The sequence below is a fragment of the Callorhinus ursinus genome, unplaced genomic scaffold (genome assembly GCF_003265705.2).
Source record: "Callorhinus ursinus isolate GAN/ISIS: 27379988/994484 unplaced genomic scaffold, GSC_fseal_2.0 scaffold19, whole genome shotgun sequence".
In the NCBI taxonomy this organism is placed as follows: Eukaryota; Metazoa; Chordata; class Mammalia; order Carnivora; family Otariidae; genus Callorhinus; species Callorhinus ursinus.
In genome coordinates, this window is record NW_027397081.1 from 19,022,989 (window position 1) to 19,044,924 (window position 21,936).

The 21,936-nt window shown below is 42.8% G+C and overlaps 1 protein-coding gene across 1 annotated transcript in view; it reads right to left on the minus strand.

The window, feature by feature from the left end:
- Window positions 1-565: 565 nt before the first annotated feature.
- The window catches only part of CLMP (CXADR like cell adhesion molecule), a 95,697-nt gene continuing 74,326 nt past the window's right edge, over window positions 566-21,936 (minus strand). The window contains exons 4-8 of the mRNA XM_073903875.1: window positions 7,388-7,589; window positions 6,524-6,691; window positions 5,927-6,049; window positions 4,774-4,930; window positions 566-3,750 (exon numbers count right to left, since the gene is read on the minus strand). Of these exons, the coding sequence (XP_073759976.1) occupies window positions 3,486-3,750; window positions 4,774-4,930; window positions 5,927-6,049; window positions 6,524-6,691; window positions 7,388-7,589 (915 nt within the window). The 3' untranslated portion in view covers window positions 566-3,485. The remainder of the gene's footprint in view (window positions 3,751-4,773; window positions 4,931-5,926; window positions 6,050-6,523; window positions 6,692-7,387; window positions 7,590-21,936) is intronic.

A 21,936-nucleotide genomic window follows, 5' to 3' on the forward strand; every position in this document is an offset into this window, starting at 1 on the left:
TGTCCTGTCTCCACTTCTTTAAATACACAAGGTTTCAGAAACATTCAGGATGGAAATTTAAAGTTTGCGGGCATAGGGACCGCAGTGAAGTCTGAAGCCTAGGGTTTCTGACTGGGGGTTGGGGTTCATGATGAACATATTTGAGTCCTTGTCACGTACCAAGCACTGTTATAAGTGCTTTGCATGTATTACCTCATTTAATTTTGTGAAGTTTTTTTCCTTTTCAGGTTTATTTGAATCTCATCAGTGTTTACTTCTTTTGAGATTTGTTTGAACCCTTAATGTATAGTTCTGTTGGCACTTCACCTTGGTATAAAATATTTGCTTCGTAAATATTTATTTTGATGAAGTCCTTAAGAGCAGGATCTCAGTCATAACTTGGTATCTCCAGTACTACTAAGTATCTTGCTTTGTGAGAAAATAGTACTTGGTATATTTGTCACTGAAATTAATAAATAATAGATCATATTCAAACTGAGTTCTTCTCTTCTTTTTTTGGCAGCAAGCTAATGAACAAATTTCCAGGGCAGGTTACATGACCTTTAGCTTCTCCTATGGTATTACCTTTACTTATTTATTTTTTAATTGCTAATACAGATACATCTGTAATAAATATTTTTTTGTGATCAAATACAGTCTCAATTACAAGGCAACTTAGAAGTTAAAATATAAACAGCTTAACACCAGAAATGAAGCAAAATTATGTCTTTTTGCAACAGCAATTCTGAAATTGTTTTTATACAGTGTAACAACAAGGGCATCAACCTCATTATTTTCCAAATTTAATTTTGGTTTATATATTTTATTGAAATGGTTATTCTCCAAACATACACATCATTCCATCAGTATCTTCTTCCCACAAACATTTCTTCCTTCTACTTTTTAGCTTTCTTGCCTTTTTGTTTGTTTCATATTAAAGGATCAAATTTATTTGAGTTAAAGTTAATGGAATATGGTTTGAAGCCAGTAGTGTCTCGGAACTGCCCGGAGCTTGCCATATCTGAACCCAAAAACCTGACTCTAAGAGAAGTGTACTCTCATTGCTAAAACTTCACCCTTATCGCTCAGAATTTTCAATTCCTTAGAATTTCTCAGATTTTAGGTAGTTACCTGTTTTGTGAATTTTCTTGTAGATTTCCAGTGTGAATAGATACCCAAAATCTGGATATTCAACTGGTATTTTAGTCTTTTAGTAACTAATATGTTTAAATAACCTAAATCTCCATATCATGCAAAGGGGACTGATGCCTGCTTTCAAAGGCATATACAGGAAACATTAGGTTCAAAGGTGTAAATAATGATAAGAGCAAATTGCTTCTGATAGTACAGCTGCAGCCTCCAGAGTGTACTTGTTTGGCTCAGGTACTCTAGGAATGGGAATTCTCAGAATTTCATAGCAGAGGTGATAGGTTACCACACTACTAGAAGAATAAAAAAGTATATGGAAGGGGTTTCTATCTTACAATGAGGCAGTATAAGAAGCATTCCAAATATGCCAGCCTTCTTAAATTAATAGCAGACATTCTTTACATTACTTCCTCAATGTCTCTTATTTCCCAGCTTTTTTTAAGAGGAAGACAAACCTCAGATTACAGTTTTCACCCAAGGATAAACCCCCATTTCTTTTTTTTTTTTTCTTAAAGAACCTTAGAGGGAAATGCATTTGCACTATATGAGGACTGTTTTGTAAGAATTAAATGTAGAAATGAAAAACCAGAGAAATGGGGCCAAATCCCAGATCTGCCTTTTCTCTTCAAGCATCTGATTCCCATTTTAGAAACAATGCTTTCATCTCCAGATTCAGCATGACTTTCTCTTTTAATCATAAATATTTTGCACTACCAATGGTGATCTGTTGACATTTGTCCTAAGGTCCTTGCAGGGCTATTTCAGATCTACCATTCTTGCCATAGGATGAATTTGACTCAGAATAGTCAACACTATTAAAAAAGGCAAGTTCTTGTATTGCAGACTGTGCTTTTCTTTTTATTTCTCACACACCTTTCTTCCATGAATCAACTCTTTGATGGTTATCCTGGTGAATCATTTCTGTTCATTGTTTCCAAGATGATGACAGTTCGAACGTTAGCAGTCACTAATCCAGCCCTGGTCCTGCCACCCATGAGTTATCCTCACCATCCCTTCCCTAAATATAATTCCCTTTCCTTCCAGACCTGGACTTCCCCAGAGGCTGGGAAATTACTGAATTTCTCTCTGTGTCAGCCTTTCAGGAGGGAATCATTATGACGTACTTGCAATGCCATTAGGAAACACTGGCAATCCCTGATCTTTTTGATAATTTAAGGCCTAGAATTATCAAAAGTCCCAGGTTCACACCATTCTCCTAAAATGAAAGAAACAGAGGAAGCTCCAAGTTTGGTGTAATAGTAAAATTCCTTATACCACTCCTCAACATATTAAGAGAAAATTGATCTATCTAAGCTCCCTTTCTCATTTAGTCAGTCTTGAAATTCTGATTTCATATGTTCTCAAAAGAGAATGCAATGATATGTCAGATGATCTTTTAGCATCTCTGAAAGATCTCTCTTTCTCTAAAAGACTTCTAGGAACATTGTCAAATGACACACAGTGAATGTTTTTTTGCTCCAGATATCCAGCAGGGAAGTCCTCAGAGACGTCTGATTTGAGGGACAGTCCATAATTGTTCCAGTATATATTTCTGATATCTGTCAGTGACCCTCTGAACATCATTAAGATGGAAAGTTTTTCACAGTCCCCTGTCACACATTTTGAATTCCTTTCTTAGTTCTCTTATGGTTTAATATAAGTGGGAGATTAGTAGTGGATAGAGGGGGAGAAACTCAAATCATTCTTGACCTCTCACTAGTTCAACTCCTTGTGAAATTAATATCCAAACCTTATGGTAAATGAAGTCAGGTTGGGAGGAATGTATTTCCTTTTTTGAAATTTCTCAGAAGCAATATGCCCAGTACATGGTGCAGCTAGGTGAAATATAAGGCTGTGGGTTCCACTTGACTCTGAATAATCACAATAATCCAGTAGGTTTGCAGAAATGCATAGAAAATTTATGAACAACATCTCATTTCTTCTTGACAACGTTGAGCGGAAGTGCTGATACAAAATATCTCAGGTGAGAAGTTTTAAGTGTGTTCAGTTCCCCTTTTCCCAACCTTTTCCACCACAGGTCCTGGTCAACAAACACACAGATTTGGACCCCCGCTTTTCCCCACTCTGGTCTCAAGGCACCATGAGATGCCTTTTGGAAGATGATCAGTTTACATCCTTTTTCCTGTTTGGTGTCATATAAAGAAAGTGCTCATTTGAATCGGTTCCATGCAATGCTCACTGCTACTGAAATGGCCTGTCATCTGGTTCGAAGGGGTCGTGTGGCTGGTGACTGAGCTTCGGTGCCGAAGAGTCCTAAGATCCTGACTCCCGGGAAAGCATGGGAGTCAAGTCCACTCTAATTCAGACGGTTCAGAAGGCTCTGCTCTGGCTGGGGATCATGCTGGGTGTGGTTCTGCTTTGGTCAGGGTAGCATGGTGGACTTTCTTTGGTTCAGAACCCCTCCCCTCCGGCCCCACTAGGCTGTAGGCATGGGTGGCCAGCCCTGGCTGGGGCGCCGCTTCAGTCGACAGTGTCCGCTGGCTGCGTGAGGCACTATTTGCTGTGGAGCGGGTGGAGGAAGAACCGGAGCGTGAGCTCCGAGAGCCTGAGGAGGAGGAACTCGGTTTCACGAGGCGGGCTTTGGGGGCTTCCGCATCCTCCCTGAAGAGAAAAAACAGCAAAGGTAAACTTTAATACTGACAAGACCCTGATGGCTTCCACTATGGTTGCTTCCGTCTGAGGTTTCCCAATAAATTCCTCAAGCTGTAAACTTCACATGATACCACTGGAAGGCAGCCATTTAGGGGAATGGGCACTTCCCCAGTCCCTGAGACTTCATGGTTGGCTTAGGCAAACATGTTTTGTTAGCCCTGAAGTCAACTCTATTACTCTGGGAGAGTAGGCACTTACCATTGAGATTGATTTGGGGTTTGTCTACATAAACCCTTATTTATTTGTTTGTTTATTTTTTGGTGGGCAGCAAAGCAAGGTTTATTAAGGATTGCAAAGTGATAGTACAAAGCTCCCAAGGAGGGAGGGGACCCCAGGGGGTTGCCCAATCCTTTTATTTTTTTAAGTAAGCTCCACACCCTGCGTGGAGCCCAACTCGGGCTTGAACTCACAATGCTGAGATCAAGAGTGACAGAGCCCACCCAGGTATCCCTACGTAACCCTTTCACGGCCCATAGGTTATGCCCATTCTTGATTGTAGGCCCTTTATAAGTGGAAGTGAATCAGAAGTAACCTAAAGTTATCTTTTAATTCTCAGTTGAGGATAGATAGTTTCACAATAAAGGCAAGATAAAACACACCTTCTGTCCCTAGGCTGGAACTCCTTACCTAACCAGAATAATCCCTTTAACAGATTAATAGTTAAGAGGAAATGGGAGGGGCACCTGGGTGGCTCAGTCAGTTAAGCATCTGCTTCTGCTCAGGTCATGATATATCAGAGTGTCCTGGGATTAAGCCCCAAGTTGGGCTCCCAGCTGAGGAGTGAGTCTGCCTATCCCTTTGCCTCTGCCCCGCCGCTCCCCCCTCCCCCCCTCCAGCTCCTGCTGTGTCTCTCTCAAATAAATAAAAAAAATCTTTAAAAAAAGAGGAAATGAGACCTTTATGTTGGCTGGTCACTATAGAGTTAGCTCTGGAAAGGAAGTCTAGTAGAAGGGATTTTGAAGAGAGGTTTACCGAATTTCATTAGGTCTCTCTTCTTCCTCATATCTCTCTTTGTCCTTCCTTCGGATCAGCAGCCATACCAAAAGGAAAATCAGCAGAGCTCCAGCCACCATGCCCGTCACTGCTCCTGCAACCATGCCGATGCTTTGTACATCTATTTTCTCAGAAACAAAAGCAGAGGTAAAACCAAACATAAGCTAGGAAATACATGAACTTAAAAAAACATAAGCCCTGGGACGCCTGGCTGGCTTAGTAGGTGGAGCATGTGACTCTTAATCTCAAGGACTCTTGATCTTGGGGTTGTGAGTTTGAGCCCCACATTGGGAATAGTGTTTACTTAAACAAACAAGCAAAACATAAGCCCCGGACAAGGTGAGTGTTTCCAGATCTTTCTGTCTTCTTGAGTTTCCCATTTACCCTTGGTGTATGACTAACCCCTTTGATAATGAAAGGTAGCAGATCATGCCACCCCAAAATATGCCTCTTTGGCATTAGGACTATTTTAAGCTGGTTTTTTTGAGGTAGGCTCCACACCCAGTGTGGGGCTTGAACTCACAGCCCTGAGATCAAGCGTCTATCCTCTACTGACTAAGCCAGCCAGGTACCCCCTTCAGCCGATCATCTCTGAGAAACAGCAGACACAGAAGAAGTTCTTTTTTTTTTTTTAAAGATTTTATTTATTTGACCGAGACACAGCGAGAGAGGGAAGACAAGCAAAGGGGAGTGGGAGAGGGAGAGGGAGAAGCAGGCTTCCCGCCGAGCAGGGAGCCCGACGTAGGACTCGATCCCAGGACCCTGGGATCATGACCCGAGCTGAAGGCAGACACTTAACAACTGAGCCACCCAGGCGCCCCAACACAAAAGTTCTAAAAACAAAGTAGAAGATACCCTTTTATAAGGGAAATTTACATTTATAAAGGAAATCTCCCTTTGGTCCCCTTCTGTACAGAATAAATTTCTTTAGGAAGCTGACAAATTCACACAGGTTCCTAAACAGAGAGTGAGCTCCAAGATTGGAATGGTCATCGCAACTGCTGAATTTATTTTAGCGACAGCCATGTCCTTCTGGAAATAAAGGTTTTTACTTTGACCTTCCTCTTGTGATTAGAAGTGTTTTACACAGAACCACAATGCAGACGCAGGAACAAGCCCCTTGGATACTTACACTGTACAGTCACTCGCACCACACAGCTCTCCTTCCCAGCCTCATTGCCCGCTGTGCACTGGTAGAGCCCAGAGGACGCCATGGTGAGATTGTGAAGCAGAACACGTCCAGGGTTATTGTAGTCTACACACAAGCAGAAGGAATGACTGTAATCCTCTTAGTGTGACAGGGTCTCTGTTTATTGCTCACCTCATTGCATCGTTGACCTAAGATGCTCTAATATAGTTTGGTAAGGAACAGATGATAGGTTTTTTTAGAATGAGGAAAGAAAGGTGAACATTCTTTGAAGTTGCACATCCTCAAGGGTTACAAAAGCCTGGGAACTGTGTAAGGGATAGTCAATACGGTAATTAGGTATCATGGATCTGCGGTACATCTCTCCCTCATTTCTTTTGCCGCTTTTATGTGCCATTTGAGGAAAGAAAAGATGGATTTTTTTTTTTTCCCTGTCCGGGTTGATGGATGAAAAACAGAAGCTCAAAGAGGTTCAGCAGTGTGTTCAAGGTCACATGGTGAGTTGCTGACAAAACCAGATTTAGAATTCATGGCTAGAGTACCATTCTGTTGTCTCAGCAGACTGGTGGAAAGATGACTTACCAATCCTGGACTTGGGGGGGAGATGTTCATCCTCTCCCTCCTTCTCCCGGATTCGCTGCCAGTAATACATGATGGGCTTTGTGCCAGAGGCTGACTCACACTGCAGAGTCACGTCACTTCCTTCTGTCAGCTCTCCTTCCAACTCGCATTTGGGCTTTGATGGTCTCACTGGCAAAAAGAAAAAGCTTCAAAGATCGCCAAACACCAGATTCTGTGGAAGAACTACGTCCTGTTGAGCTGTTTCTCTAGCCATCTGTTACAGTCCACTTTTGAGTGGGGGTCAGTAGCCTTTTGCTATGCAACCATGCTTTACAGCACCTCCAGAAATACACCCACCTCCAACCCCTGCACACACATACACCCAATTCCAGCTGCTTCCAGTGGTGCTGTTGTAATTTTCAGAGGCTGCCCCAGAAACTCCCCCATCACTTCTCAAAGACACTGTTATTTAATTGGAAGTTTTAGGAAAGCTGAGTGTGATTTTACTAATACTGAAACAGAGGTAGAAGTCCATTAACTTGGAAGCAGTTAAATAGAACTTAGTAGCTTTTGCTGCCAGAAACCAGAAATGGAGTTGACTCGTATCTCAGAGATGTAAGGTCAATATAAGTATACCATTTAAACATTAGAGGATATTTAAATTTTATAAGTGGGCTCCATTGGAAAATTGTGATTGTTCTTTTTTCTTTTATTATGTCTAAAATAGAGAACATACTTCTTCCCAGGGAACTGGACTAGGTGATATGTGAATGTACAATACAGGGTATCAAACAAAAGGTTATGTACCACCATGGGGCATTTGGCTATTCCTCACAGAGACCTTATTAATAAGATGGAGGCGTTTACCTTGACACTCCAGCTTACCTAAGACTTTTAAGATGACATGGCTCCACACATAGCGCCCTGAATTCTTCACTTTGCAGCTGTAGCGGCCCTCATCACTGGGCTTCAGAGGCTCAATCTGCAGGGAAGCATCTCCTGCCAGGAAATTGGAAGCAAAGGCCACTCGGCCCTTCTGCTCCTCAGTCAAGTTACTGTAGACATGACGGCTGGAGTAAGTGATCACCTGTGGGACAGACCAAGGCAGGGTCAGGCAATGCGGCTCTCAGCCTTCATCTTTTGCTGATGTCCAGATGAGGAAAGGGAGTACTCCTAATGAAACATAGTCAAGCCCAGGGCTGATTTCTAAGGGTCAAGAGACCTCTGTTCCAAATGAAGTTAAAAGTACCATATGTTTGTATAGGCCTTGCTTCTCCTTCCCAAGATAATACCTCTTATTTGTGTGGCATTTTAATTACAAAGTAGTAACTGTTTCATTAAATGCTGAAAACCATTTCATTTCATAGGTAAGGGATTTTACATTTGAATTATGTGTTCAATCAAGTTCACACAGCTAAGTCAAGGAAGGAAGGGAATGCACAATAAATGCATATAAGGGTATCAAGAGTTGGCTGTGAGGAGATTTGGTTGAAAATGATGGAGAGGAGACTTACCTTTTCCCTGCATATCCCCCCCTTTTTTTTGAGAGAGAGAGAGAGAGAGAGCAAGCAGGCTCTACACCCAGCCCAGTGCAGAGCCCAACACGGGGCTCAATCCCACCACCTTGAGTTCATGACCTGAGCCGAAATCAAGAGTCAGACGCTCAACAGACTGAGCCACCCAGGCGCCCCTCCCCTGCATACCCTTTCTGACTTTCTAGTTTTCTACCACCTGCATGTGAGCTATTCAAAATACACTACACTCCTTTTGCTCAGCACTTTTACACCTAGTTAATTTTCCACATAGTGTTTTTGCAAGTTAAGTAGTTCCTCCCCTTCTCTGTGGTTTCACTTCCCATGGTTTCAGTACCCGAGGTCCAGAAGCAGATGATCCTCCTTCTGCCAATTGTAGCCTAACACGTATCACAGAGGCACTGTATCATCTCACATCATCACAAGAAGAAGGGGGGGTATGGTACAGTAAGATTTTGAGAGAGGGAGAGAAAACATGGTATATATAGGATTTGGCACTATTCATGGTTTCAGGCATCCAGGGGGGATTTGGGAACATATTCTGCACAGATAAGAAGGGAATCCTGTAGCCATTATCCCCACTGCAGACAAGTAGCAGAACTGGGATTTGAAAATAACCATCTAAGACCGTTTAGTTCATGATCCTGGTATACCAGTTACCTCTCTCCCACTTCCTGTGGCCATCTGCATTCATTTCACTGTTCATTAAGTGCTCTTCCAGAAAGTTTGGAAATGAAGGCAAAAAAGTGACACTATGAAATCAATCTGTTTTGTTCTTACAAAAGTTTAGAATCCAGGCAAGGGGGGTACTGGAGGAGTTAAAGAGGAGAAGTCAATGCTTAAAATTCAAGTCTGATACAGAGGACTTCATTGTTCGGCTTTCCTTTTGGGGGGCTTCACTGCCGATTAGTAAGAGGAAGTCAGTTGGGAAAAAATTACATCCCTTCCTACCATAAAATACACATGAGCATCATGTCTTTGGGTCTTTGTTTTTCCAGGTAGGGACATCAAAGTTTGGATTTCTCTAACAACAACAACACCAAAATTCCTGGGGCGCCTGGCTGGCTCAATGGGTAGAGCATGCGACTCTTGATCTTGGGGTTGTGTGTTCAAGCCCCTCGTTGGGTGTGGAGCCTACTTAAAAATAATAATAATAATTAATAATAATAATAATAATAATAATCTTGAGTTTTAGTGAAATTTCATCTGCCTGCATCATAGCCTGAAGTTCTTAAATCCTTCCCTGGTTCTGTCTGTCCATCACCTCACTCCTGTTAGTCACAAAAACCACGCTGTTCTGGTCCACCAAGACTTCAAGCTATATAACTTCAGCTTTGCCCTTTCTGCCATTCAGCATATTCTTAAACTCATTTGATTTCAAATGTCAGCAAACATTTATTGGATGACTGCTTCCCATCAGGTCAGGGGGAGGCTATACAGATGAGTAAAACCCTCTACCTGTCTTCAAGTAATTTATAATCTAATGGGATTAACAAGGAGAGAAGCATAGACATAGAAAAAGGATTAATTAACTTGAAATAGTATCAGAGAGAATGTCCCAGAAAAGTTGGAGGCATTTGAGTTAGGCCTTGAGAGATAAGCATACTAAATGAGAGATAATAGAGTCAGGGAGAAGAGGGCTGCAGGGAGCACTCCAGATACACAGAAGGGCACTAAAAACAGACACACAAGCATAGGGGAGTCTCCCGTGCACATTTCTGGCAAGCCCATCCTCAATCACGTGATGCCCTGCAATATATCAAATGTTTTCCTGAAAAGATTTGAAGCCATCCAATAAAATGTCCATCAGTAGTCTCTCCATTGTATCAAAACTCTTCAGTATCATCCTTTTTGCCCTCACCACCTTTCTGAGAAATGTGTTTTTTCCTTTCCCCGCATGCTCTTTTTCATCAGCAAATTATTTATTGAGCTTGCATGCCAGGGTATGGTGCCCGAAAACAAGCAGGAATAAGACACAGCTCCTATCCTGGGGACCTCACAGTCTTCGGTGGGGGGAGTATGGGGGAGAAGAAAGTAAGAGAAAAGTAAAGGTAGACACTGTCGCTGATAATAAACTTCAGACATTTTCGGTATTCAACTTTGCGCACTCATTTCAACCAGCTCCGCTACTGTGATAATTCTCATATCCTTATCTCTATCCTGACAAAGTTTTGAGCTCTGATTTCATATTTTCAGCTGCCCGGCTGCTGTGTATTTCTGCCCTCTCCAATCCACTTTACATAACGATGTAAGTGGATGCCAAGTTAATACTAACGTAAAACTCACATCAGCCCTTTTCCAGCTCAAAACCCTTCAGTGGCTCCCTACCACCTCCAAATGATGACCAGATTCAGTCTATAGTGACCTCTCCATTACCTTCCCAGTCTCATTTTCTCTTTTATACACCTCCGATATCTGGATACCATCAGATAACGTTGTCTCCCTTTCTTTCGTATCACTCATGCTTTTTTGTACTCAATGCCTCTGCCCACTGCATTTTTCCATGGAGAAACTCTCTTTTCTCCATCTCTCCGCCTGAAGAATTCCTATTCATTCTTTCGGGGCACCTGGGTGGTTCAGTCGGTTAAGCATCCAACTCTTGATTTCAGCTCAGCTCATGATCTCAGGGTCATGAGAGAGAGCTCCACGTTGGGCTCCGTGCTCATGGGGAGTCTGCTTGAGATTCTCTCCCTCTGCCCCTCTCCCCACTCGTTCTCTCTTTCTCCCTCTCCCTCTCAAATAAATAAATCTTTTTAAAGATTTTATTTATTTGCAAGAGAGAGAATGAGAGACAGAGAGCATGAGAGGGAGGAGGGTCAGAGGGAGATGCAGACCCCCCGCCGAGCAGGGAGCCTGATGTGGGACTTGATCCCGGGACTCCAGGATCATGAGCTGAGCCGAAGGCAGTCGCCCAACCAACTGAGCCACCCAGGCACCCTCAAATAAATAAATCTTAAGAGAAAAAGAATTCCCTTTCATTCTTTCGAACCCCAAATCAATGTTAACTTCTCATGAAACCTTCCCTGTTACAACACTCAGACTAATGGCTTTTTTTTTTTCCTTCTCACCCATAGCATCTCTTTGCAGCATTTTTATGTGAGGAGAAATGGTGAAAGACTTGGGCTCATAGGTTGCTAGATCCCCTTCCTATAATGCTGGGTGTTGTCCAGGAGATCCTTGGGGGTTCTGGTTTTATGTATATCTGTTGTCCTTAATTGTCTTTGGCTAGGCTATAATGCAACTCTGCAATCCTTTACTGAATAGCCATTTACTGAAAACACACTCTGTGCTTAGCACTGTGCTAGAGATGATACCAATACAAAGAAAATTGTTCTATGGAAGTGTTGAGGGCCAGGACATGCCACCCCAGAATATGCCATTTTGCATGTGCATAAGAATTTCAAATGCTAAAAGGCATTTGAGTTCTTGAAGTCCCTTGACCTAAAAGCAGAGCCTCCCAAAAGAACTTAAGTGTCATAAATCCCCTTCTGAGAACAACTCTAATCTTCTCTTCTAGGAGACCAGAAATTGGCACCACACCCAGACAGACAAGATCACAAACTAGCATATCTTTTATCTGTTCTTCTAAGGGCCCATTTATCTTCCTCAAAAGTCATTTGCTTTTCCCTAAGTGTCCTCCCTCATCTTCCCTTTTTCCTACTAAGTTAGGTATATAGCCCAAATTCTAGCCACCCCTTGGAGTTACTCATCTGTGGGTACTTACTCCTACACATTATGCACATGGTACACAGAAGTTAATAAACTTTGTTTTTCTCCTATTAACCTGTCCCTTTGTTGTACACCTGAAACTAATAAAATGTTATATGTCAAGTATATCTCAGTAAAAATTAAAAAAAATTTTTTTTTAAGAGAGAAAACAAACAAACCAACAACTACCTGTCTTTTATTGGTCTAGTTTACAGTGCCCCAGCTGGAAAACCTAGGAGGAGAAAGGGGAAAAGATATTTTTCCCCCTCTCCTAAAGTTTTAAAGGACAACTTAAAAAAAAAAAGCTAAAATTATGACTTTCATATACATAGAAAATAAGCATGTGTCAAAGATTTTATTTAACTCATTAATAAATGTTGGAACCGGAAAGATTTTACAACAGGTTCAAATGAGAATCGGACAAAGATTTGTAGTCTCCTTTAGACAAAATTCATTTGCATCTCTATAAACAGGAACCACCACCATGCTATGGATATGGAAACAGGGACATCGCTATGGGCATTCCATAAGTTAATTTCTATTTCTGTGGAAATTAATATGTGAGGAAAATTAGACCATAATTCATCTGAAAATTTGGAGTCTAAGCATGAAGATGATGTTTGGGAGGGACCTCCCTATGGTATACTGTATGTGGGGGTTGGGGGAAGTGTTCAGGCTGGGGTAGAGAGAGATCCTCTATTGGTATGATTGGTATGACAGTAAGGGGAATTAGATTCCTTGAAGGCTGCTCCCCTCTGCCCCCACTCCCCTACTGCCCCCTCCCTCAGCAGGTGGTCTCACAGTTCAACTCTCTGAGTCTCTAAATTAGAATTCCTGCAGGACTACTGAGAAGAGCATGGGGGAGTGTTTCCTTCTGACTGGGATGAGGGGTGCCAGGGAAATGGGAGCTGACTTCACTGGGACAGCACCACCAGCTGCCCCTGAAGGCTAAGATGAACTCTTCAAAGACATTTTACAGCAAATAGGTAAGCATGACCTGTTAGAGAATATTTAGGAAAGAGAAGAGAGGGTAGGAAGAAGAAGAGTGATCCATCCACATCCATCCAGAGGTAGAAATGGGAGCAAAAGCCGGATTTGAATGTTAAGCTAAAGAGATCCAAGAGCACAGTCATTTATTCAACAAATTTTGAGCCTCCACAATTTGCCAGCAGCATCAGTTGTAATGCTTGGGAGATATCAGTGAATAGAGCACGTGAAAATCCCAACCCTTGGGGAGCATGCATTCTGATGGCAGGAAACAGACATGGAAGAACATTGTATGGTACATTAGACAATACTATGAAAATAATAGAGAAGGAAGGGGGGTTGTCGGCCAGGGGGACAGACTGCAATTTAAATAAGGTGGTCGAAGTAGACCTCACTGGAAGGAGACATGAGAGCATGTCTTGAAGGAGACGCCGAACTAGCCTTGGGGAAAGGGAGTTCTAAGCAAAGAAAAGAGCAAAGGCAGAGACCCTAAAGTGGAAGCATGCCTTGGCATGTCTGAGGAACATCAAAGAGGCCAGGTCGCTGGAGTAAGCCAGGGGAATAGTAAATGAGGTCAGGCAGTGGGGTCAGATCCTGCAGGGCCTCTGGGCCATTGTAAAGATGATGGCTTTCACTCTGCGGGAAGTGGGGGGCTATTATAGGATTTTGAGTAGAAGAGTATCATGATATGATTTGTTTTGAGAATAGGCTGTAGGAGGCCAAGAATGGAAACAGAAAAACCAGTCAAGAGTCTACTGGAGTTGGGGCGCCAGGGTGGCTCAGTCGGTTAAGCGTCTGCCTTTAGCTCAGGTCATGATCCCAGGGTCCTGGGATCCAGCCCTGGGTTGGGCTCCCTGCTCAGCGGGGAATCTGCTTTTCCCTTGCCCTCTGCCCCCCCGCCCCCCGCCGCTTGTTCTCATTCTCTGTCAAATAAATAAATAATCTTTTTAAAAATGTGTATTTGTGACATGAGAGAAAGAGAGGTGTTCAGGGCCACTCTCCGGTTTGGGTGTGAGCCTATGAAAAGAGAGAAGAGCCATCAACCAAGAGAGAAGATGGAGCGGAGCGGGTTTGAAGTCAGAGTGTGCAGGGTGGGGTGGGTCAGGAGCTTCGTTTTGGACTTCCTACGTTTGAGATTACCTCTTCGGACACCCAAAGGAGGCATGGGGTAAAGCACTTGCGTATAAATGCATCGGATATTCAGATGGGAGGCCTGGAAATACACTTTTGGGAATTCTAAGTTTGTGGATGATTATTTAAAGACACGAGACTGGATAAGATCCCTGATGGCACGAGTATAGGATTAAGAAAAGGAGAGGAAAATGAGGGTCTCCAAATAGTGGATGTCTAAACACAAAGATTAGAACTCATTAAAATAGCACCAACCTCAGAATGAAATTGATGACTGTCATCTGTTTAGCTGACTGTTCAAGGGCCGCCTTTGCTCACATTTCCAGCCTTACCCCTGGATGACAACTCGTCTTCCTCCTACTCTCTCTTTCATAAAGACTCAGTGGGTTGTACCCTGAAACCACCTGCCTCAGGAAGACACAGTAGGGGGGTGGGGGCAGGGGGAGCAGTCTTGAAGAGGTCTGATTACTCATTATCCTACCAATCGAGGATCTCTTCCTACCCCAACCTGAACACTTGCCCCTCACCCCCAATACACGAAGGGAGGTCCCTCAGAACATCATCTTCATGCAGAGGAATATTCTGGAAAGTACAGGAAATGCACGATTTCAGTCAAAGGTCCAGTGTTTACTCCCAAACAAAAGTTCTGTCTTGAATTTCTGCATTCTTTTCAACGGAAGCTGTAAATTATAGGGGAGGACAGAGGGAAAGCAAGGGATTTAGCTTTAGGACTTTGGGGTTTAGATCCTAGCTCTGAAATCCGTCTTGGGCAAGGGCCTTCAAAGTCTAAAATGTTCTCTAGAGCCAAGTTTAAGATCTAATTTTCCTCATGTATTAAAAGAAAATTAGGGGGCGCCTGAGTGGCTCGGTTGGCTAAGGCGTCTGCCTTCGGCTCAGGTCATGATCCCAGGGTCCTGGGATCGGGCTCCCTGCTCGGCAGGGAGTCTGCTTCTCCCTCTCCCTCCGCCTACCACTCTGCCTACCTGTGCTCTCTATTCTGTCAAATAAATAAAATCTTAAAAAAAAAAAAAAAAAGAAAGGAAAATTAGGACAACAATTCTCAGCTACCGACCTCACAGGCTTATCGTAAGAATTGTAAGAGCAGAAATCTGTGAAAGGACACCATTCCTTTGCTCACTGACCATTTCGTGACTACTCTGGGCCAAGCACAGCCCTTGGCTCTGGGCTTAGGAAAATACGCATTAGGCCTAGAAATGAAAATCCATCAACACAATGCAATACTTTCGGCCGGGGAGTTTTGTTTTTATTTAACAAACACATGCTTGGTATTTATTTTGTTCGAGGCACTGTTCTAAATGCTTTACAAGTATTAACCCCTTGCATTAAAGAGAAAAAACACAGCAGTGAAAAGTTCACGGAAAGATTAAGGAGATTAAGGAAGTGAATCTCCACAACAAACTGCTTAGACTTAGACATAAGGACATTCTTTTGTTTAATACATTCTTTGGAGAGGGCCTTCGATGAGGTGGGAACATAGATCCTAATCTGAAACTGGGGCAGATGCAGTTTATCCTGCTCCAGTGGGGTCATTCTTTTGGACCCTCCTGTGTTCACTGATTCATAGCTACATTTCCCATGGAGTCTGGGCATCCCAGAGAGGAGTTCCTAGGGCCTGGGAGAGGTTTCTTTCCTATTCTTATCCCTTAAAATGCAAACAACCTCCTGTTTCTGGGGTACGGCCAGGGTTCAGGAGAACAAAGGCAAAAGAAATGTAGATAAAATTAAATCTCCTTACAACTTGCGGCCCATTGACAAATACTTGAGGCATGCAGAGTATGACCTTCCTCCAGGACTCCCAAAGGTCTTAATGGTAATGCCTTGCTAGAGGCAAAAGGCAACCTTAGCTTGACAACAGCCAGACCCTCTAGGACCTGTTAAGTCTTTTTTAACATATGAAAATCCTTTTGGAAACTTCCTTTATCTCTGCCCCCTCTCAATGTAAAAGTATAGTCAATTGTTCCTCAAAATCTAGATTTTTTTTTAAGATTTTATTTATTAATTTGAGAGAGAGAGGGAGGGAGGGAAAGAGAGCACAAGCGGGGGGAGCAGCAGGCAGAGGGAGAAGGAGAAGCAGGTTTCCCACAGAGCAGGGAGCTGGATGCGGGGCTCAATTCCAGGACCCTGAGATCACAACCTGAGCCAAAGGCAGACGCCTTAGCCAACCGAGCCACCCAGTCGCCCCAAGGCAGCTCTTTCTGCCCCTGGGTCCAGTCCCCGTGCTTTAATAAAAACCTTTTTGCACCGAAAACATCGCAAGAATTCTCTCTTTTTTTTAAGTAGGCTCCGGGCCCAGCATGGAGCCCCAAGAATTCTTTCTTGACAGCTCGCTCCCAGACCCCACATCACATCACATTAGCCAACACCATGTTTGAGGAATTTCTTTGTCCTACTTCACTGCTTTTTGTTTTTCTCCCAATCAGATAAAACCTATGAACTCTGACCCAGAAAAAAAAAAGTACATATTATTTTGCAAATAATTTGATAGGGTTCCTAGCATCCAGTGAAAACTCTGTACTTTAGGAGACTCAGACCAGTAAGAGCCAGGTCGCAGCCCTTCTGATACGGTACTTGTTTGTTTTAAATGTTTACAGGGTGTTCTTGGCCCCACATCCTGTTGCGTTGCATAGAGAGGATAAGTTTCTTGGGGTGGTGGAAGGCCATAGAAATGGCAACTCAGTGGGACAATAGGGAAAGGAGGAAATATATTAGCAACAGGAAAAAAACTGGAAGCTTTAGAGTTTACCTCCTCTTAAGACGGAAAGCCGGGCGGCTGATGTTTGGAGGTAGGACAAGTGAGGTGGGAAAGCCTCATAGGTACTCAATTAATGTTACTTTCTTTGTGACTTTTTCATATTACCTGGTAGGTGCATAATCACCACAAGCAAGTGAGTCTGTGCTTCCTAGGAAGAATGAAGAGATTCTAAACCTAGAAATCAGTTAAGAGCTGGGTATTTGTTTTTAAATGTCTTAAATTTTTATCTCAAGTAAACTCTATGCCACATATGGGGCTTGAACTCACGACCCCAGAGATCAAGAGTCACATGCTCTACTGACTGAACCAGCCGGGCACCCCAAGAGCTGGGTAATTTTTAGGAATTTGGGGGTTTTGTGGGATTTGGGAAGTTGGTGAACCTTTCAGGTCTAGGGGATTTCTTTCTTGTTTATGTTAATATTTGGATTAACATCAGGAAATACTTTTGAAAGTCACATTTGACTCTGGAGAAACTTAGTAAGTGTGGTCCACAGTAGACTCTGGCTGATTTAAGTCTACTGCAGTAGGAGCTTTCAAACTTTGAACAGACTTACATCAAGAAATACATTTTCCTCTGTGACCCAACACGCACATAGAGTGCACATAGACAACTGAAGCGTAAGTTTCATGAAATAGTATATGTGCAATACACTGATATTTTCCAGTCTGTGTTTTTTAATAAAAAAAAAAAAAAAAAACCAGTCTGCTTGCTTAGAATCCACTACTGGGTCCTGATTTTGAAAAAACACTGCACCAGGGCACAGTGATTGAGAGTGAGCCAGCAGGGAGGTCAACTGGTTTACATTCAAATGGGAGCCCCTCCACTTACAGCTCTGCACCTGCGGTTGGTTAATTTACCTTTCTAAACCTTAAGTTCCTCAACTGTAAAATGGGAGTAAGCTACTTCATCGGGTTTTTGTGGTAATGAGATAGTAAGCACTCACGATCACTTTTATTAGGCTGGTTCTGGATTCACGAAAGCCCCTAAGGTTTCCAAGCCTTGTCCAGCCCAGTACCCAGAGAACATTAGTCATTCCATTCATTTGTATAGCAAAGCCCCCCCAGCTGAAAGCCTCCATCTGTTTTCCATCTCTTGTGCACACTGGACTAAAGCTCAGCTCTCTGAAGGTGGCACCTAAGGCCAGTGCAGCCTGGACTATGCCTCATCTTTGGTCCCTGTCCTTGCATCTCTGCATAGCCTCGTCCCCAAGCTCGATGTCCCTTGGTTCTGAACAACACCTTCTGATGTGTCTTTGTCTTGGATCATGCAGTCTTCTCTCCTTTTGAAATGCCTCTCTTATTTTGGCTTAAACAACATCTACACAGGCTTCAAGATCAAGCTCAAGGCCTACCTTCTGTGTATTAGAGCTTTTCCTGGGTAGAATCATTGACTTCCTCCTGCGAGCCTCAGCCCTTTGGACATATCCCCACCACAGAACTTAGTACATACAGGTAGGGCTGACTCCCGAGTGCTTTTCTCCCCTTTCCCCCAAATCTTGTCCCATTATTTAATGGGGAAAATAAGGGGGTGGGGGGACAACTAAGGTAAGTATTTAACATCTTTGGAAAGCAGACATTGTACAACCCAAAAATAATCTTACTATAATTAAATAACCATTGCTTAATATGAGCATTTCACACCCATTTAGAACACAGGTTGGGGCTCAGTTCCAGCCTTGCGATTGGGCTCAGTTTTTTTCAGAGGCACATCGAATATCAGGTACGCGCGTGTCTTTGTCTTAGTTGTGGTTTTAATTCTAGGAGTAGAGCTGAGACCAAGCCCTTCCTCCGCAGGGTGGGAGCGGTGATGGGAGAATAGTGAACATAAATGGAATCCTTTTGCAAACAAACAAAAAATGAAGCACATGAATTGCAGCTGTCGTGGGGCCATGTGTCTCGTGATGTTCCTGGTGGACCCGTGAACGGTGGACGCAGTTTTAACGAGAGGAGGAGGCGGGACAATTTGTTAAGACTTTATGGGGCAGATGGAGCAGCTCAGCTTTCTGGCAGGTGCTCTGCTATGTCAGGCCCTGCCTGGCAATCATGCACCTGCCTCAAACAGAAATAGATGTAGGCTTCTCTCTCTGTTTTTGATCCAAGATTTTTCTTTTCTTTTCTTTCTTTCTTTCCGATATTTTATTCATTCATTCATTCATTCATTCAGAATGAGAGCAGGGGGAAGGGCAGAGAGGGAGAGGGAGACAGAGCCTCTCCAGCAGACTCAGCACGGAGCCTGATGCAAAGCTCAATCGCAGGAACCCTGAGATCATGACCTGAGCCAAAATCAAGAGTTGGAAGCTCAACGCCTTGATCAGGAGTTTTCTTCCTCAGTATCAAAGGGGGAAAGGGGGAAAGGAGGTGGCAAGAGGGGTTTGGCATGGGAATGAGAACCTCTCTGCCCTAATTTCTCCATCCAAAAAATAGAGGGGAAAGTCTCAGTTGTGTGTTTGTGACTGACCCTGGAGGAGATGTTCACTCAGACTTTGGAAATTAACTATGTTTCCATCCCTAGAACCTGGAGGAAAGCTCCAGAGTTCTAGTGGACATGCTATCTACCTAGGCTGAGATTCAAATATTCCCCAAACTGCCTACCTGCCCCCAAATGTTCCTGCATATTTGAGCCTCCTAGACAAAAGGGAGGGAGCCAATTCCGCTTGGATTGAAATGCAAGGCTAACCTTCGTGTCCAAGTCATTGGCTAGCCTATCTTAGGCACCACATCCAGTCCAGCCCCTCCTGTATTTTCTTTTTTTTTTTTAAGATTTATTTATTTATTTGACAGAGAGACAGAGAGCACAAGCAGGGGGAGCGGGAGAGGGAGAAGCAGGCTCCCTACTGAGCAGGGAGCACGACGTGGGGCTCTATCCCAGGACCCTGGGATCATGACCTGAGTCAAAGGCAGATGCTTAACCAACTGAGCCACCCAGGGACCCCCCCTCCTGTATTTCCTCTCTCACCCTCACTCATTCCCAACATGGTGGCAAATTCACCCACTAAATTTGTATATTACGCTGATCTTGATATTCCAGCTACCCATGAATATAGTGTAAGCCCCTATTGTATAGTCTGAAATTGTTCAGCTGATCTTGCTTCTACTCAAGGCCCCTTTAAATCAGTGTGCCATTGCACAGGGCTGGAGTGATCACCTAAGATGTATCTATGTCCCTGTCACTCCTAAAATCCTTCAAGAACTCCATTACGATATAGGAAAGTATCTGAGCTCCCTAACCTGTTATATAAGACCTCTCATGTTCTGGTCCTGCAACCTCTGTAAGCTCACATTTTGCACTCCACCTATGCTCACTGCTCATGATTTCCCAGAACTTTCCAGCCTTTGTGTCTACATTCTTGTGATTTCCTCGGGGCAATGAGGAAATATCTATCAGCACTCAGATCAGCTGTGATTTCTTACCGGAGCTGCCCTTGACCTTTCCCCTTCTCCAACTACTTTTGGTCAATGGCGCCTCCTTTATATTCATCTAGAACACTCTGCTTATCTCCATCATGATCTCTGTCACTTAGTTCTCAAGTTGTCTCTTCACCCATTTATCTCTTCAACTACCTCCTTTGTGACTGAGTATGTGGATAGTGGGAATCCAGTAGTGACTCAATTTAACCTAAATCGATTTTTTGAGGGACACCTGGGTGGTTCAGTCGGTTAAGCATCTGCCTTCAGCTCAGGTCATGATCCCAAGGTCCTGGGATCGAGCCCCACGTCGTGCGCCCCGCTCAGCGGGGAGTCTGCTTCTCCCTCTGCCTCTGCCTGCAGCTCCCCCTGCTTGTGCTCTCTCTCTCTCTCTGATAAATAAATAAATATAGATAATAAATAAATAAATAAATTTTAAAAACCCTTTAAAAAATAAAAAATGAAAATAAATAAATAAAATAAATTGATTTTGATCTTTTAGAACTTGCAATAGTGCCAAGCTTTTTTCAGCATCAGGGCCTTGGCACAATTGGTTCTGTCTGGAATAATTTTCTTCCCACATTCTCCTTATTTTCTACACAACACGGATTATAATTTCAAATTATTTATGAAGGTAACATAGCTGATAATTAACAGCCCAGGTACTGATATCACAGTGCCTCATTTCAAACAGCAAAATGGGTGACCTTAAGCCCCTTTCTCACTTTGTGTGTTGTGTCTGGGCACACACTGTATGGAGTTCCTTATGTGAAAAATGGGACTAATAATCCTAGTTATGAGGATTAAGTTAAATGAGATATAATGCGCTAAACAGACTGGAACCTGGAACATAGCTTAATGTTTAGAGCTCTCTACTTAAAAAAAAAAAAAAAGTTTGGTTTTGTTTTTTGTTTTTTGGGTTTTTTTAATTACTGAATGGGTTTGCACTGTAAACTCCAGGAAGGCGGGGACTTTGATATCTCCTTCACTATTGTTCCCAGTGCCTAGCTTGGCATACAGTATTTGCTAAATAAATCCATGGGCTCTGAATGACAGAATAAATCACGATCCTTACTTTGGAGTGTTAATTAAAGACAAGTAAGAACTGTGGCTGCTTAAAGCCATGTTAGTGGCCTGCTTTTGTCAGCAATAAACTTTTTTTTTTTTTAGCAATAAACTTTTAAGCCTTACATTCACTTGGCTACATAAACAAGCATCTCTTTTTTTTCTTTGGTTTAAATGAAAACACTTGCGTGAAAGTTAGATGAGTGGAGTCTCTTTTTTAAATTTTTGTGAGAGGAACACAGCTCTTATTTACTTTATTCAGAACAGAGAGTATCATGTCTACTACTGACTAAGAATCTGCCGGAATAAGTATGCTCAGTTTAAGGTGACCTTGCTCTACAGAGAACAGAGAGTCTCAGGATGATGTACTATGAGAACAAAATGACAAAGTGATGTAGGAGCTGAAATCCAACAATGATCCTGGGTTTTATTTTAGTGAAAACTTTAGCTTCTTCCAGCACAAACCATCTTATGAAATCAGGGGTATGGACAGAGAAGAAGAAAGGACAACCTTTCACTTTTTAGTAGGGCAAGAGGTAAAGTTTTGAAAAGGAAGAAAAGTCTAAAGTCAGTTTCCCTGGCTTATTTTATGTGACTTTTTAAAATCACAAAACTTTCCACCAAAAATGTTGCCTTCTTTCGTTTTTAGATATTTTATTTTTTAAGCAGTCTCTACACCCAACATGGGGCTCGAACTCAGAACCCCAAGATCAAGAGTTGCATGCTCCACCAGCTAAGCCGGCCAGGCGCCCCTCAACCAAAAGACTTTTAAAAATAAGTCATTGGGTAAATGGAATGAGAAGAATTATGCTAGAAAACCCAGCTTAAGGAAA